Genomic DNA, 18,032 nt, shown 5'->3' on the forward strand with positions numbered 1-18,032 from the left:
CAAGAATTGGACATTATTTGGTTAACCGAATGATGAAACATGCATACATTGGACTTCCCCTGCGCGTGTGTGTGTGAGAGAGAGAGAAACAACAAATAAATAAATTGAAAATTCACTCGACCACAAAAGACGACGCAAAATGGACCGAATGTACCATGCCCCATGGCTTTTAATGGGGTTTCTTTTCGAACAAGAAACAAAATGGGAAAAAACCCATAGCTGCAATCGTTGCTTATCGTCAGAAATTGTTACTGAATGAATATACTTTTGTTGTACTTATGCTGGACTTTAAATAATACAATTGATCTTTTAGATCAATGATCTTTTAGATCAATGATCTTTTGATCAGATATACATATTTGGATTTGTTGTATACTAGAATCGCAAGTCGTTAGTCGTAATTTAAACTGGGACTCTGGTAGAATCTTGCCAATCCTATAGACCTGCCTTCATTGCAGCATCGCAGAATATTTGATGGGACACAAACTCCTACTCTTAGGGCTCGCGCACACTGTTGCTGAAAGCGGAGCTGAAAGCGGAGCTGAAATCAAAGCTGAAAGCTCAGCTGATCTGAGAGCTTTTCTCAGGCAGAATCAGCTTGCAGGTGCGTACACTGTCGGCTGATCTGATTGCTGAAAGCTGAAAACCACTGCCTCCCTTTGTCTATCTCCTTAAGGGCTCGCGCACACTGTAGCTGAAAGCGGAGCTGAAAGCCGAGCTGAAATCAAAGCTGAAAGCTCAGCTGATCTGAGAGCTTTTCTCAGGCAGAATCAGCTTGCTGGTGCGTACATTGTCGGCTGATCTGATTGCTGAAAGCTGAAAACCACTGCCTCCCTTTGTCTATTTCCTTAAGTGGCATCAATAGATATCATTATAATTATTATTATTATATTGCTAATGAATTATTACTTCACAGCACGTACAGTAGCCAGACGGAAGTTTTCTTCTTTCTTTTGTATTTTAACCACATTTCCGCTGAGTTTGTATTCGTATTACTTTTATTTTACGAATTATTACATTTTTACATTACATTGGTAATGGTAAATATTAAAACTTTTTTGCCCAATTTATCGCCTTCATAGAAATTATAGAAATAAAACTATTATTCAAATATTTTTAATAGTCCCGCTTATTCCCCAGCGCTGGGTTAACCGCAATTTCACTTAAAAATGTTTTGCAGCCCATTTTCGATCACTTATGAACCAATACACACGAACAAAATCAGCAATCAGCTTGCTGAAAAAACAAACATGCTTGATCGATCAAACTAAGCTGAGCTGATTTGAGCGAGCTTTTTCAGCTTTCAGCTCAGCTCAGTCTGCAATGTGCGCACTTGCACCGGTGCAGTGTGTTTGTTTTTTCAGAGCTGAAAAATAAGCTTTCAGCTCCGCTTTCAGCAACAGTGTGCGCGAGCCCTTAGTGGACTTCGCGGATAAGCGGATAGATGCTTATCCCTATGGAGGCCCAGCATTAACCTTTTAGGGCTATATCCCCTGAAGTATCCCTGTGTTCAGGGACTTGAGAGTGGGACTGAGAGAATCATGCGTCATGACAGCTGTGGACTCTAGAGTATCTTGTCTTTTGGCTTCCGTTGTCTCTGTCGCTTGTGTGGTGAAATGCATAATAATTTTGTTCCACAAAACGAAATGCGATACTTCCACACAGAATGTCAGAACAGAACAGAACAGAAGACACCAAGCACCAAGCACTCAAGAAATATTATTATTGAAAATTCATAATACAACAAAATGTTGACTTCTGTGGAATGTTGTATGCCCTATATTTACCCAGGATTTCCCAAAGGCGGAATAATAAGGGATAACCGATATTGAAAGCTTTGGGGGGGTCTTTCTTTGGACTGGATCGTATTCGTGCAAGTATCTTAATGTTGAGGCACGTGTTCGTACGTCTAAGAATGGTCTCATTTTGAAGCTCCTGGCCAATGGACGGATGCTTGAAGGGTATGGGGGAAGGGGGATGGTGACAGATGGCAGGTGTTGCCCCGCTGTGACAATGTTTTGGCTTGGCATTTTATTGGTAATAACATTTTAAGAGGCCCTGCACCGAGTGTGGGGCTCATCGGATATGCAAGGGAGGGTATTAAATGTCGGAATCAATAAAAGAGATTGACACATGTGTGGGTGTGCGGCAGTGGCAGGTTCCTTCATGAGTTGCACAAGTTGGTAGCATCATAATTTTCGATTCGATTTCATTCCGTGACACTCGTTCTCTAATCCAAAGCGAATTTACAGCACGAGAATGTCGCACGAGACGGCCACAATCGGAGGAGGAGGAGTAGGAGGAGGAGTAGGAGGAGCTCCATCGGTGGTGGAGTGCAGCGATGCCTCCACCAAGGTGGAGGTGATTGTCTACACAAAGTCGGACAAGACTCTTAAACAGAATATGAACGCCAAGGACGAGACGCTCAGGAAGCGCACATCCCTGATCATTGTGCCACAGCAGGTGGACGGAGACGAAGATGATCCCAATCAGAATCAGATGCAGCTGCAGACCCATGCCAATGCCACATCCAAACAGGAAGAGCTGCTGCTAGAGAATGGCAATCGCAATTCGATTGCCAGCATGGACAGCAATCAGTCATCGGCCTCCAGTTCCAGGACCAGCAGCAACAGCAGCAGCAGCAGCACCACCTCGGAGGATGCCCATGCCGCCTATGAGGATCTACAGAATGGCAACGCTGGCCCACCCGGTCCACGCTCCATCTCCAGCGCATCCTCCTCCGAGTCCACCTCCTGCTCCAGCTCTGTGGACTACTCGCTGCGGGAGCAGCTCAAGAACTTTGCCAATCGCGGCGAGGATGTCACCGAGCGGCAGTCGCTGCCCTCCAATGCTGGTCTCCAGCTGCTGAAGGGCATTCCGCCGGGCGCCCTGCACTACGATGCTCTGCTCAGTCCCCAGGAGGCGCCCCTGGGCAGGCGGTACGCCGAAGTGTCGCAATTCAAGGCACACGGCAAGGCGAGGTAAGTCCCGCCCCTATCCCCCTAACCCCAAAGCGTATCCAGGATCAAATAGGACCTACACTCATATTTATGTGTTTTTCTTGTTCCCATCCACTGTTCCACTAAGATTAAAAGAGAATCGTAACTCTTGAAGAGCTGAATTTCATAGATACATCATATACAGTCATGCATTTGTGTTCCATTCCACCGTTCCACTACGATCGGCTGGTAAATTGATATCTAGGAGAGTAAAACATCAACAAGAAATCGTCCAAGCAACTACTTACACATGTGAACAAAGCTATTTGCTGTTCCATTCACCCGTTCCACCAAGATATAAGGAGAAATTCCCCTTTTAAAGAAGTTGGTTTAAAAATTAGCCCGAGAAAGTCACTAACATGCATTTGATGTTCCATTCCACCGTTCCACTTTGATTGAAATGTACTTTTCTCCCTTTATGAGTATAACTCCAAAGGGAAACCCTCCATTCCACTATTCCACTTCCCCCTCCCAAGTAGCTCAACTTCAAAAATAGCTCTTCCAAAAATCATTATTTTCGCCTCGGGACCGAGTGGCGAAAGATCTTTTCTGATGAAAGAAAAAAGGTGACCTAGTCTCCGGCCGGCCGGGCTCTCTGCCGCTCATCGATGACATCCACTTCAGGTTATGTGCAACCACAAAGCACTTGGCTGCCACTCCCCCAGTCGCCACTCGAGCGGTTCGTTCCACTCGCAGTCGTTTCATTGTTCGGTGGCAAACGATGTCAACTGCTTGCTCAAGTCGAGTGCTGCCTGCCACATCACACAGCAGGCATCCCTGCAGACACGACACCCCGGGGCACACACACAAGCACACAGATTCATTCCTCATCTTTGGGGGGGGTGCACATGCTGCACATGCATAATACACAACTTAATTAGTATTACTACTTTATGGCACCCTCGAGAGAGACAGAGAGAGAGAGAGGGAGAGCACAGGACGACACCCAAAACGAGTCGTCTACTGAGTAAAAATCTAATAATGGTACATTCCACACACGCATTTCCACATTGCCACATTACCATATCAAAAACGGTTTGAGCTTTGCATGTGTGCCCGTGGGGCACAGACAAGGCCGCCCTTCCTCTGGCACTTCATCAGGAATGCAGCAGTCTCTCTCTTCCATGAACTCTGAACTCTTGTGTGCACTCTGCCTTTCCGATGTGTCAGCTGTCAAATGAGGAGAACGGAAGCACTCTTTTGCCAGCCATCGACAACTATGTGAAACTTTTTGAAAGCTGTCACAACTAATTTGCATACACAGAGTGCCCTCGACTCTATCCTAACCAACACTGGGGTATCCCCCAACACTGCAATCGTCTACAATCCAACCGCATCCGCATCCGCATCCTGACAGGCGAGACCCACCCGCATGCGAGTACTATGTACTTTTCTGTTTTGTTTTCGACTTTGATTTAGAAGCAAGCATTTTCATCTTTTATTGTGGAAGAGAACGAGCAGATATTCATGGGAAACTTTTCGGGGACAACTCGGGGATGGCTGGACGGGTGATTGCACTGTGAAGCGAGACTTCCTGTGTGTCCAGGACCAGGCCTCACTTCCCAGTGGACTTGAACTTTTGCATTTGTTTCGAGACTAATAATTGAGTTTGCTCTCGTCGCCCCAAGGTCGGGGAGGAGGCGAGATAAAGATACAAAATATATTTCAAGATAAAAATAAAGTCGTCGTAATCTAATCATAACTCAAAATCTTCTCGGTTATCAGTGGAACCGTGGAACAGCAGCTGATCTTTCCTCCGAATAGAGGCCATCAATCAAAGTACAGTTGCTTACAAAAGTGAACTCGTGAACTAGTTCCTAAGCTAGATGGTTCCTCGACGAATCTTGGCCTTCACACAGCAGCAGGCAAACATTTGAGGGCAGATGGGAGTGCCTGTTGGGGCGGCATAATTTCCATATTAAGTGGCGCCCCCGAAAAGTAGGCCGCACAGACTTCCACTTGGCGCTTTGCTGTTTGTTTTTCGGGGCCTGCCTCAAATCTAGTGCCTTGTCAAGTGTTTTATTATCCGTGCTGCATGTGGCTGATCCGATGTCCTGTTTGTTCGTTCTGTTTCGTGTTAATTTGACATGATTATGTCAGAATGTTTGTCGAAACAGCGCATTCTTTTTCCCTCCCTCTGGGATCCATCAACAGACCGGGTGGTCGGTCGTCCTTCATCTTTTTTTCCGGCCTGGATTCGACTGGAGGTGGAGGAGGCAGCAGTGTCCTTGAGGCGCACAAGGAGTTTCTTTCTCTTTTTTTTCCTTTTCCTTTTCTGTTGCCGTTTCTTGTGCGGGGAAAATTCATTAATAACATTTTGTGTGGGGTCCTGTCGTATAAATATTGTTAAAATGGCGTAAAATTGCCCGCTTTTCAGGCGTCACTCTATGACGATGCGAGTCCTGTGCTTCCTGCTGGCCGCTTCCTGCTGAAGAAACAAAATGTGTCGCAAATTAACCTTTTGACAGCTGACTTCTCTCTGACAAATGGGTGGCTCCCAGGCGAAACGGAGTAGTCCTTCGAGGCAATCGATGGCCTGGCCACTTGTGGCAAAGAAAGGAAAAAGAAACACGGAGGTTGACACTGAAGTTTGACAGCCAACAAAACACGGGGCGGGGGGGAATATTTAAAGAAATTTACCAGATCGATTTATGTGTCTGGGGGGTTGGAAAATATTGAAACCATTTCCAGCAGTTCGCCTGCGGAGTTCTGGATAAAATATACCAAAATATACACTTTTTATTTTCCTAATAGGCCTCTTAAAATGCCATGTTTTTTCCTGATATTCATTTAGTATTATTCATAAAAAATAATTAAAAAAAAAAAACACCTTTTTCTTGCAATGGCTTTTTTAATTTTTTAATAATTCTGAAATCAATATTTGTTACATACCAAACATTCCATGAAAACAGGCATGAAATATGTATGTATTGATGCCATAAAATGGATAAATTAAATTTGAAATATTACTTAATTAATTAAAAATTATTTTATTTCTACTATTTCATTTATTTATTTGTATCATATTTTAGGTATGTTTTATTACTTAATCTTTTTATTTTAACTATATAATTTATTTATTTTTTACTATATAATTTATTCATTTTTACTATTTAATTTATTTATTTTTGACTATTTAATTTATTAATTTTTACTATATATTTTGTTTTATTTATTTTTACCAAACATCGTCTTAGCGACTGCTGAGCGTTTTTTAGGGGCTTGAAATGAGTTAAAGCTTCGATAAATGCTATCGACAATTATCGATAAATGTATCGAGTTGATCGTGTATAATTTGCTATCGAAAATAAATCAATTTTGCACTCTTTCGGGTTGATTTTAATATAAAATGTTGACAAATAGATTGATTCTTAATTTTAAAGCTACGAAACGCACTGTACTGCTGTCCATTAAGGCGAATGCATCCAGATTTCTTTGCTAATTTCCCATTTTCGCATTGATTTCTTGCAGAACAAGTGAACCGCTATCATCGGTGGCCATTGGGGGGCTCACAGCCACACCACAGACCAACGCGGAGTCGCTGATTGGCGGAGAGTCTGGCCACACTGCAAGCAGCAACAGCACCGTTAACAACAACAATAACAATAACATAAATAGCAGCAATAACAATCACAATGGCCAACAGTCACAAAAGACCCAACAGCAGCAGCAGCAGCAGCAGCAGTCGAGCCTTCAGAACGGAGTAGGAACCGGCAGCTCCATGACGGCGGCGACGGCGGACTCCTCGAACCAGAACGGAGACAGTCGCAGCCACCGGCACAGCAGCAGCCTGGAGCCGACAACGGACATCGACGATGCGGTGGACATGGCCCACGGCGGCGGCGTCTTCGAAGACGACACAGAGGCCCTGCTGCCCAAGTGTTCGCGCCAGTCCCGAGATGAGCTCAGTCAGGTGAGTGTCCGCTAAATGGTTTTAGGGACCCAAAATATATGGGATATATAAGGCTTGAGGTCTTGGTAAAGCTCCAGGCTTATGAGCCACTTCTAGAAGTAGATCCAAGTAGAATCCCTGTCAAAATTTCCCATCAATGAAAGGACATATTCCACAATCGAATATCGATGGCTCTTTCTAGGGTTTTTCCTGGACTCCTGGACTCCAATATGTGCAAGCCTCTCATTTCAAATGGGTCTTTGCCAACCCTATTTTGTGGTCTATGGCAAAGACTAGGTTCTTCTGGAAAAATCAGATATTTATAGAGCAAACTCGAATCACTATTTAATGGGACACAAGAGTATGATATGATATGGCCACTATTCCCTAGTCAAAGTCAGACTGGGGCTCATTTTTCTGTAATCTTGGATAATGGCAACTAATTTTGGGGAGGTTTGCGGAGGGCTGCGGATGCGGTGGACCCATGGTTATTTGTCGAGCCTTAATTCGAGCCGCTTTCCACATGTGGCAGTGTGGCAGTGTGGCAGTGGCAGTGGCAGTGTCACACTCTAAGTGCCAATTACGCAGCCTGCCGATGGGCCCGTCTCTGGGGTGGTTCTCTCCATTCATTCGCATTCACATTCACACTCATTCATTCATAATTTGCTACGTGTTGCCCTGCTGGGCCTCAAGAAGAGAATGGAGAGTGGGAATGGTGGGATTTAGTTTACTGCAACCAAAAGATACCCACTAGCAGAATTATTTAATGCTTTTGGCACTCTTTGATTAAAAGTAAAGGTAAGTATTGGGTTTGTACAGGAATGTAGCAAGTAAGTTGGTTCTGTTTTTCACATTCCCCAAAATACCAACGATTTTTGCCTCTCTAGTACAGGTACCTCCGACAGAGGGCACACACTGGACGTGGAAGAGGGAGAGAGCGGGTGGCTACACCCTATAATATTGATCCGAACTGAACCCAATTCGACAATCTGGTAGATATGGTACTTCTCTATGATTCTGCGGTTTTGTTTCTATGGATTCAGTGCTATGTCCCAGGAGCCAGTGATGGCTACAGCGACGGGGGTTGCCTGTCTTATAAACCAAGGATCTGCGACGGGGGTTGCCCGTCTTATAAACCACGGATCTACCATCTTTATGGTAACCATAGCTTCGTTTACAGCTCCGTTCTTTCCGCTGGTCCGACGCCAGCCAATCCATTCCCATTCCCAATCCATTCCCATTCCATCCCATTCCATTCCATCCCATCCCATCCCTCAGTGTTTCGTTCTTCATTATGGAAGATTGTTCGTGCGTGCCAATAAGAGCTTTTCCCAGGCTTTTCTTCTTCATTAATAACTGTGAATCCTTTATCGTTGTGGGCGTGTGGGGGGCAGAACAGCCCTCAGTCTGTCTCTGTCTCCCTGGCTAATGGTTTGTAATTTCCTTGAGGGCAAAAGAGTTTTTGACAAGTCAATTTGTAAGTTAATTTGATATGCGTTGCTATGCATTCAGGCACCATTTGAAGCTAAGAGTGGAGTGCAGTCATGCGTTCTAATTGCTTCATAATTTCCATACATACCACTTGTGCCTGGGCGGGAGCTCGATTTTGGCAACGTTGCCGAACTTCTGAATGAGAATGGGGCGCAGGGCTCTGCCAATCTGCTCAAATATGTACGCAATAAAATCTTAATACGGCGAGACGACACACAAACATGTTCAAAGTCGAAAAACTTGTCGGTGGGTGTGTGGAACACCACAATTGAAGTGGCCAAAGGCGATTGCCAAGCCCGGCAGTGGCAGTGGCAGTGGCCAGTGGAGACATGTGTTGCACTTCCTGTTGCACGCTCTCCTGCCTTGTCGTATTGATTCCACATCCACTCCAGACAGAGACAGAGACAGAGGCCTCCTCCATTCCCAGCTTTTTTGGGCCATTTATGAATATTCAATAAAAGCAGCAAGAGGACAGCGGACAACGGACAACGGACAGCTGTGGAAGGTGGCGATAAAAATGTCTGCTCTGGTCGAAAGTGTTGTCGGCTGGGACCACAGACAGACAGCCCTAAAAACACGACACACGTGCAACATATGAAAGGAGGCAGGCGGTGGCCACGACACGACAGAACCGACTCTCTGCCTCGTCTGCTGCACACAAAAGTTTTTATCGCCAGTCGCTGATCAGCAGCCAGGAGCCAACCAATGCTCCTGCTGCTGTCCTGGAACTTTATTACTTTCATTATGCTTTATCCCTGCTGGCAATGCTGTCGGACCATCGGCCGCCTTTGGACCATAAACAACTTTGGGCTCTAATCTCCCCCTGTCCTCGGGCCATGTCGAGTGGACAGCACTCATCCTGCCACCTGGTTTCCTTTCTTTTTTTTTGGGTGGGGGCGGGCGAAGCTCCTGTTTGTACAGGTGCACACACGTTTTTGCTAATTGCAGCGGTATTAGTGAGGCTTTGTCAGCGGCTTAGAGAGCATTGCCAATCCCCCCTTTTTTGTTTGACGTGACTGTACTTTGAGCCGCTTGTTCTATTAGGGTTTTAATGCCCTGCTTCCGAAGGGGTTACTGTGTTCATGCAAGGCGGATTTAAGGGTAAACCATTTGGGAAATATTTCTGTTGAATCGACTTCGGGAAGAGGTTTCAATCTGGAGCCATACCCCTGACTCATGTTTGAATTTGAGCCAATCAGCACTTTCGGATGATCGGAATATTCAATATTTGGCTCGTACTCGAAGGTCAGATGAATCCTTTGTTGATTTCGTCATCTTGTGCCTCTTGCAGCTGAGATTCATGCAATTCCGACATGCTCACACGCACATTTTCGTCATTCTGTGGTCGGCATTCTCTTGCTTTATTCCTACGAAGGCCCAATGCCATTGTACCCTGTAACACCTACACAAATTGACCAAATATCGCAAATAGAAGCATACAAAAATACTGAAAATTCGATGACAAAAAGGTGGATCGTGATGGGAGGTTAAAAAATACTTTACGACCTTCCATTGGGGAGGAATAGAACCACCAGCACCGTGGCACGAGATCTGTAGAATATTTTCATACACAAAAAGTGCAAGTATTACACCTGTGGGGCCGTTTGGTTATGGGAAATCTGTCAAACGCCATGCAAAGAACGACAAGATAATTGTAATTACATTTTAATGATTTGGGAGTTCATTTGTCAAAGAATTCTTTATAACCTTGCAATTTTGTAGCTGCCTAAACTGCATGTTCAATTTTGTTGTAGTAGCCTTCCCATCTAGTGTCTGTCCGGCTAACCGAACAAGGAATCCAGCAAGCCGCACAACACGATGCCGCCAAGGGCCAGCAAGAGGCCGCTGGCAGCTCCCTTGTACAGGAGCATGCACGTCTCCAGTCGTTGGCCCTCCTCCGCGTTGTATGCCATCATCTGGTCGTGGGTCATCTCCTGAAAAATCGACTCTCCGTTGGCCAAATGCTCCAAATCGAAATCGGTCAGCAGGGTCCACGGGTTTCTGTCCTTGTACTCCTTGATCCACATCTGTATGATGGTCTCTTTGTTCATTGATATCTTCGTCTTGATCAGCTTCTTGAGCGACTCTCCGTCCTTGCGGTCCAGGCTCTCCTTTTGCTCTGCGATAATCTGCTGTAGGAAATATTGTGCATTGTCCGGAGTGGTTCCCTGGTTCTGTGCCACCAACTGTTGCAGGAATTGCGGTGCATAACGCACATTCAACTTCTTTTCTCTGATCAATTCGAGAACAGCGATTCTGCCTTTACGAATCAACAGATCTTTTTGAAGCTTTTCCCTCTCCCCATTAGCGTCAGTCAGGGCTTGAACGCTGTCCGCCGTCTGCTCCATAAAGGATTCTTCGTCGGAAGACAGCTCCTTGTAATCGTTCTTTCTGCTATTTTCACGCCTTTCAAAGCCATTTTCTTGAACATATTCATTCATCTTCATGGCTTTCTCAGGCACTTCCAGGTCATAGTCTTGATCATGATCATGTCTTGTCTCTGCCCCACAAATGTCTTCGGGGGATTCTTCTTCATCGGATTCTGCTTCCATTTCCTGCTTCAGTGCTTCTTCCCGAATTTCCTTGTAGGACTGAGTCTCCTGCTCATTGGCGTTGATTATTCCTTCGTGGGGCTTTTGTACACTGTAGAAATCCTTTCTACTCATCGCCTGCCCTTGCGATTGATGGAATTACTCTAATGAATGATAAGAATTATGCCACAAACCTGCTTAAACCTTCTTCAGGATGCTTCTGGGATATTTTCAGTACATCTATCGGTTCTCATAACCCCCCCTAGTATGAGTTTTGACTCGAACGACAGAACATCGTAAACAGAAAAATCATGGCATATTTTCCCTTCCAACTTTTCAGGTAAAATGTTTGCCGATATGTTTGCCCATCCTGGGTGGGGTCCTGTCCTGTCGGGCGACCCAAAAAACCGCAGCAATCAGGCTTGAAAGGTTGTACATGCAATATTTTTGCCTGTCAGAGGCAATGAGGCGTCTGGATGAGAGCCACGTCCAAAACATGATTGTCCATGTCCTGCGGTGGAGACAACCTGCCTTTTTTCATGCCCCGCCATCTCGGCTCTCCGCTCTCCACTCTCCACTCTCCACTTTCGAGCTGTGGCACACACTAATGAAGTGTGTCCTGGAATTTCGTTGTTCATTTGCTTTAGTTTCGTGTGAAAAGTGGTGCCGCACGACTGGCAGGAGGAGTCCTGCGACACCCGTCAGGGCACTTCCATCTCCGGTTTCAATTTTGCTCCCTTTCTGATGGCACCGGACGCATCTCTGGTGTCTGTGTGGTCGTCTGTATCTGTGTGAGTCCGCCTAATGGCTTTGACTTTTTGACAGCATCAGGCTGTGTGTCCTGCCGTATGTCCCTGTGTCCTTACTCCCAGTCTCCCACTGGACTCTTGTCCGTCGCCGTCGCCGCCTCCGTCTTTCGTCGTCTTGGGTCTCTGGACTGCTGGCCATCGGGCATTTAATGGCATATTTTATGTGCCGGCTTATTACTTGAGCTGAATGTTTATTGCATTTGCCATTTGTCCGTTTTGGGACATTGCAATTGCACTGTTGGCCATTTTCACTTGTTAATTATGCACTAAAACCGCACACTGAGCGAAACAAGTGGCAAACGGCCTGCCATCCCAACAACGATTAGATCATGAATCGTGCCATCAAATGTGGGGGAGGCCTGGCAGGGATGTGCCATGGCAATCGCAGGATCTTTGAGACATTGCAGTGAATTCCTATTCTTCTACTGATTTAAAGCCAGATTTGTATGCATTTCTGATGGTAAATGGTAACGTTCCATTGCCAAAATTCCCCGTTCCAATGTATGCGCCCTCTGGCGGAGAGGAGCCATACTGACTGAGTATCGGGCATACATTTTGAGTCCCTCATCGTTATTATTATTTATTATCTGTATCCAATGATCCAATTCCAATTCCATATCCCGCATTCTGTTTTCCAAGGTTAAGTTTTAACTGTTCCCATTCTATTGTTCTCCGCTCTCCAAGTTTATCTCCCATAGAGCATTGATCAGTTTTCTTTTGTTCCATTTCCATTGGTTCCAACCAAACAATCTTCATTATCAATGGTTGCACTCCATTCCCAGCCTTTGCTTCTGCAAGGTTAAGTTTTAGTTGTTTATGTTTCACTCCTAATGTTCCTTTTCCTCTAATATTCTATCCTTGACATTTCATGTTCCACTTCCATTGATTCCACCCATAAAATATTGATTATTATTGGTTCCAGTCCATTCCCCATGCCAAGATTTACATTTCTCTGTTCCATGTCAATTCGTTCCTTCACTATATTTGTCTTACTTGTTCCATGTTTCGAGTGGGAATCTCTCAGTGCACCTTTTTGGTTGCATTTTGGGTGCAACGTTGCCGAATTTCCATTCGTCTTCGCGGGGTGGCGAAGAGCGGGGAGGTGGGTAGGCCGGAGGCTTTGGCTTCCCGTTAATTATGCATTCATAGTGCGGCGGCTGCACTGGCACAGGCGCTGGGCATCAAATCGACAACATGGCGCTTCAATTAGCCCATTCGTCTCGCTCTCATAACGGAGGGGAGCGGCGTCGTAGAACCGTTAGAATCAGCATGTGCTGACAGCTGTAACTGTTTTCTGCACACACTACTCGACTCCTGCCACTCGCCACTCGTCTCTCCCCACTCGCCTCTCCCCACTCGCCTGTCCCCACTCGCCTCTCGCCACTCGCCTCTTACCACTCGCCACTCGCCTCGCAATATTTTGGAATAGGAGGATGTCACCGTCACAGTCGGCACAGACAGAGGACTCTCTGTCTCTCCTCCATCTGTCCTTCCGTCTGTCTGTGGGTCCCAGGACTCTCTGTTGTTGCCATTGCGGTTGGGCCCCACATTTGTTCCCCGTTTTTGAGGCACAGTCCCGCTGTGCTGCCACTGCCACTGGCCCTGCCACTGCTGTTGCTGCCATTAAATGTAATTCTCTGTGGTTTTTATGGTTTTTTAAAACATTCAACAACATTTTACGTGGCTGCTATTTATCTTTTATTTCCACGGATGTTGCACAGGGACTCCCGTCCTCTGGTCTGCCCTGCTCTGCTCTGCTCTGCTCTCCTCTGTACCATCCTGTCGCGCTGTTGCACGTTTTGTTGCGGCGCTGCGTCGGGCAATAATTCAGTCTCGAGTGCAATTTGCCCGCATGCACACATCGCTAGAGAGATGGATAGATATATAGATATGCTCTTGGATGGATATATATAGAAAGAGAGCAGGACACGTGCAGGGCTCACCTTTCGTCAAACTAACAGCAAGGAAGGCTGCCTGCCTGCCTGCCTCTGGGCCCCACTGGCGATACATACCCCTCAGTTCTATGGGGTCTACACAGAAGTCGAAGTCCAACACCGAAAGGGGATCACTCCGATTGGACTCAAGTGAAGGAAGGTCCTAAATACCAGAAAAAGCAGCAGCACAGCGGGACAGGGCCTCATAAAGGGAACCCATTGGCCCTGTAGAAGGGGACCAAATGGGTTTTTCGACAGTTTTTCAGTTGAAAAGATAGGCCAGAGGGGATACTCGTGGCCAAGGAATCTAATATCGATTTCAGGGAACCCTGGGGCTATATTTTAATGTGATTCAATTTTGAATTCTTTCTATTACATTTTTGTATTTTTTTAGTTTTTAATCATATTTCTTTTAGAATAAAATTATAACCAAATAAAAAATGGTATTACAAAAGTGTATTAAATTTTGGTAGATTTTAATTTAATTTAATTGTAATTTATTATTTAATTATAATTTATAATTATTAATTTAATTATAGGCTTTAAGTTTTTAGTTTTGAGGAAAAAAACAAGCACAAATCATATGGAAATGTGTGCCTGTTTCACGGCGGACATTTTAGTTTGATTTGTTGATTTAATTTCATTAAAATCTATGCCTAAATCAGGGCAGCTTTTGAAGTATCTTAAAAACAATGGAACACCCTCCAGAGATCATTGGGAGGGTCGTTTAATCAGGAGAATTCCATGGACCACCTTAATTTAAAAATTCCCAATTTATGTATTCAATTTATTTTTGTGCACTAATATCCAACGAGCCGACAAAGGCCACAAAATAATTATGCAATTTGTTGCACAGTGTAGGCGGAAGCTGTGTGTGGGCGTGTGTTTGTGATTTTTATGAAATTAATTTCACGCTTGGATCCTGGACCCTGGACCCTGGCCCCTGGATGTCATCGATAAGAGATGCTTTATGCAGCAGGGACTTTGATCCCTCATCCTGTTCGCACCCCGTGACACACGACGACTGTGGGGGGCGTGGCTGCTGCTCATATGACCCGTTATCTGGCGGATCAGGCGGAAACAGGAAACGTGGCTGTTTTGTGACAGGCGGAGGAATACAAATCCCTTTCAAAATTGATGCCCTTGAAAGCTCTGGCTATGGCACACCCTCTCCCCGTCTCTCTCTCTCTCTCTCTCTCTCCCTCTCTCTGTCCTTTTTTCCTTTAAATTATTTCTTTATGTGCGAGTGATTTAAAGACACATTAGCTACCCTTTCATATACAAATGAACTCCACTGTTTGATTAAATTGTTTCGGAAGTTTGCCATTTGCCGAAGGATCTTTCACTTTAGTCCTGAGTGGCGTGTCCAAAGAACTTTTGATGCGTTTCCTCCTCTGAAGCTTGGAGCTCTGGAAGCACAGATCAAACATTATATTTGGACTGGAACTGGAACTGGAACCCAATCCAAAGTGTGAGCCAAAGACAGGCTTTCCAAGACTTTTCTCAGCCTTTATCGACTTCTGGTAGCGCTAGGGTCCTCCAGATTGTGCCTGAATGCGAATTCCCTGCACTCTACAGAAGGAGATCTCAGTAGATCTTGGGAAATGGCAGCCACAAAATCCGTCCATTGGAGGTTGGCTTGAAAAAATTCTTTATAAAACAAACCAAAAGCTAAATATCCCTTGTAATTGTGTCAATAAATCAACTATATTTATTCGATCTGCAATTAAGAAAGGCCAGTACGAACCGACGACTGGCAGTGGAGTATCTGCTATGCGGTGGATAGAGATACAAGTGCAAGATAGAGATACAAGTAGATAGGTTTCCCCTTCATCTTCCACTCTGCTGTTCCGTACCCTTTGCTGTATTTAGAAACCCTTTTTCCACCTGTTTTCCTTCGACACTTGTGCTCCCAGAAGTCAAATCTAGTTTGAGGCCACAGCCAGCGCCTGCTTGCAGAGTCTTGTATCATTGTTGAACTCCTGACAACAATAAATGCAAGATCTAATAGGAATTAATTCTAATTTAAAGCATCGCCAACGAAAAAAGAGGGCGACTAACATCTTTCTTGGCCTTCTTCTTGCCTCATTTCGTGGCAGAAGCAGTAGTTTTGTTGTTTGTCGCATTTGACAAATTGTCATTGCCTGCTTTTGGGCGGCAGCGAATAAATAGTTGCTCCCCAGCTCCCCTGCTCCGCGTTTTTCCTGGTTTCTTGTGTAATTTATTAAATGCCAGGAGCTGGCAACGAAAGGAGTCCTTGCAGGATGCAATGTGTGAACAGGGACAGGCTGGGAATTTTTATATTGCCATTGAATTTTGGCCAAAAGTATTTCCACCAATATTGGCAGGAATCGAGACAACCCAGACATCGACAGAGCCAGACTCAGAGTCAGAGCCAGAGCCAGAGCCAGACAATTGTTTGCCAATATTTTTAGCGGAAAGGTGGAAAGGTCTTGAGACTGGGACTGGGACTGGGACTGGAACTTTCAACAGCTGCCAGAACGGAAGCCGAAAATACTTTCTTCGTCTGTCTACTGTCTGCAGTCTGCAGTCTCGTGGCTGCTTCCGCTGCTGCCGGTCCTTGGCCGTGAAAGTGTTGGCCCTGGGTCTGGGCCAGGAGTGGCTGTCCATTGTTGCGCCAAATTTAAAGTCGCAAAAGGCAAAACCCCCACCTCCCCCCACACATGAGGACACCAGGCAACACAGCAACCCTCATCTGTGGCACTCAAAAATGCAGCCCAGCTACTCAGAAGTTGATTTTTTTTAAGGTTTCTTTGGGGGTGGCTCTTGGGAGTGAGCGCAGAACTAATCCCAACTTAATAAGAATCGTTTTAAGAGCCGGAAATAGATATCAAGTTTGAAGGGAATGCAGCAGCGCCCCTCGGTCGGGTTCGGTTGCCAATTTGCACATGACTTTGAGAATTAACTACTGGATAAACCATCAAATTAATGACTTTTGAACGTCTGCCAAAGCACAGAGCACTGAACAACGATGCCAAACAGTTTCTATCGCAGTCGCTAGTGGGGGGTTTTTGGGGCCCTCCACTCGAGACGACCCTCTGCCTTTGGGTGGGGGTGGGGGGCAACGGCAGCCAAAAAAGGGACCGCACCGCACCGATGTAATAAGCAATACTTAGGACCTAATGCAGGGTATAAAATATGCGCAGCATTTACCTCACACACACACACAGCCCTCCCGGTCCCAGGACACGCTCAAGGGTTGTGCTCCTGCCTGCTGCCTCCTGCAGTGCGCGCTTTCTTTTGCCGCTGCTGTGATTTTTGATTTAAGCATAATTTCGCAACATTGCCCAGACCCGAACCCGAACCCGAAACCCCGCTGTGAGCTTTGAAAAATTTCAAACATTTCTTCAAGGGATTTGCGCAATTTTCCCTTTTTTTTTTGCGCTGTCCTGCCCTGCCCCATGTCTCCATCATCTGCTGTCTGCTGGGGTCTTCTCTCGCATTTAAATGGTTGGCAAATAAACAGGCGAACATTTTGCATTTACATTTCCATTTCATTGCGTTTTGTCTTGAGACGACTTCTGTCTGGGCTGTCTGGGGTCTCTCTTTCTCTGTGTGGCAGCAGCTTCTTGGTTTCATTTCCTGTCGTTGTGTCAACTCTGCGTATGATTAATGCGTCAGAAAAGGGACCCAGACAGCTGCGAATGTAACCGAAACCCGTGCAACTTGATCTCCACTCCACTTCACTCTGCCGTCCAAGCGCTCCTTTGCTTTTGCTTAATAAATGACATCAAAAATTAAATATCGCTGCCGGCACCGTAAATCAAATTTACACACGCCCCCCTCCCCCCCTCCAGTGGCCGTGGACGTAACCCATCCCTCAATCTAGATAGATGTAGATGTAGATGTTGTATCGTATCATCGGAAAAGGTGAGTCAGGCAACCCAATCTGACACTGGGCCAGAAATAACTCAATTAGTGACCCTTTTTTTGCCGCCTTATTTTTTGTTTTTTATTTCTTATGAACCCGCGGGGGAGGGTGGGTGTTGACGCTGTTGCGGTGGTAACGAGCGAGCCACTTGACTTTTTGCCACAGCCCCTCGACAGGCACTTGAGTTTCAACCAACGCACTGCCATGCCCTGCCCAGCCCAGCCCAGCCCTGCAGGGCCTTCATGAGGCCACAAAAAATAGTACATTTTTTATGAATAAAGCCATGATGGGATCTGCCTAAATTTATATATAAGGAACCCATAAAAAAAACCCAATAAAACATATCATTTCCATATTATCTTGTCTGCATATAATCTATCCGCATCTACCTGCATCTAATCTATCTCTCTATCTGCATATATGTATCTATCTATCTATACAGAGGATTTATTTAATTCTTAAATTAAGTTAAACATATTGCATT

At 45.4% G+C, this 18,032-nt stretch overlaps 2 protein-coding genes across 8 annotated transcripts in view; one reads left to right on the forward strand and one right to left on the reverse strand.

Moving 5' to 3' along the window:
* Positions 1-18,032, forward strand: part of spri (Src homology 2 domain-containing protein sprint) — a 112,626-nt gene that overhangs the window by 71,023 nt on the left and 23,571 nt on the right. For 6 of the 7 annotated variants that reach the window (XM_015186254.2, XM_033385526.1, XM_033385527.1 and 3 more), the window contains one exon: positions 6,471-6,912. In XM_015186254.2, the coding sequence (XP_015041740.2) occupies positions 6,471-6,912 (442 nt within the window). Of the gene's footprint in view, positions 1-2,244; positions 2,982-6,470; positions 6,913-18,032 lie in introns of those variants that run through there. The other variant, XM_033385525.1, reaches the window with a different exon arrangement.
* LOC6901479 (uncharacterized) lies at positions 10,028-11,237 on the reverse strand. The gene is made up of 2 exons (XM_015186257.2): positions 11,108-11,237; positions 10,028-11,051 (listed from the first exon to the last, which is right to left on the reverse strand). Exon 2 carries the CDS (start codon positions 11,046-11,048, stop codon positions 10,164-10,166), a length of 885 nt encoding a protein of 294 aa, XP_015041743.2. The 5' UTR covers positions 11,049-11,051; positions 11,108-11,237; the 3' UTR covers positions 10,028-10,163.

This window comes from Drosophila pseudoobscura, chromosome X (genome assembly GCF_009870125.1).
Source record: "Drosophila pseudoobscura strain MV-25-SWS-2005 chromosome X, UCI_Dpse_MV25, whole genome shotgun sequence".
In the NCBI taxonomy this organism is placed as follows: domain Eukaryota; kingdom Metazoa; phylum Arthropoda; class Insecta; order Diptera; family Drosophilidae; genus Drosophila; species Drosophila pseudoobscura.

Bases quoted from the DNA above. Each gene is read 5' to 3' on its own strand.
- LOC6901479 (XM_015186257.2), bottom strand. From the start codon at position 11,048: ATGAGTAGAAAGGATTTCTACAGTGTACAAAAGCCCCACGAAGGAATA.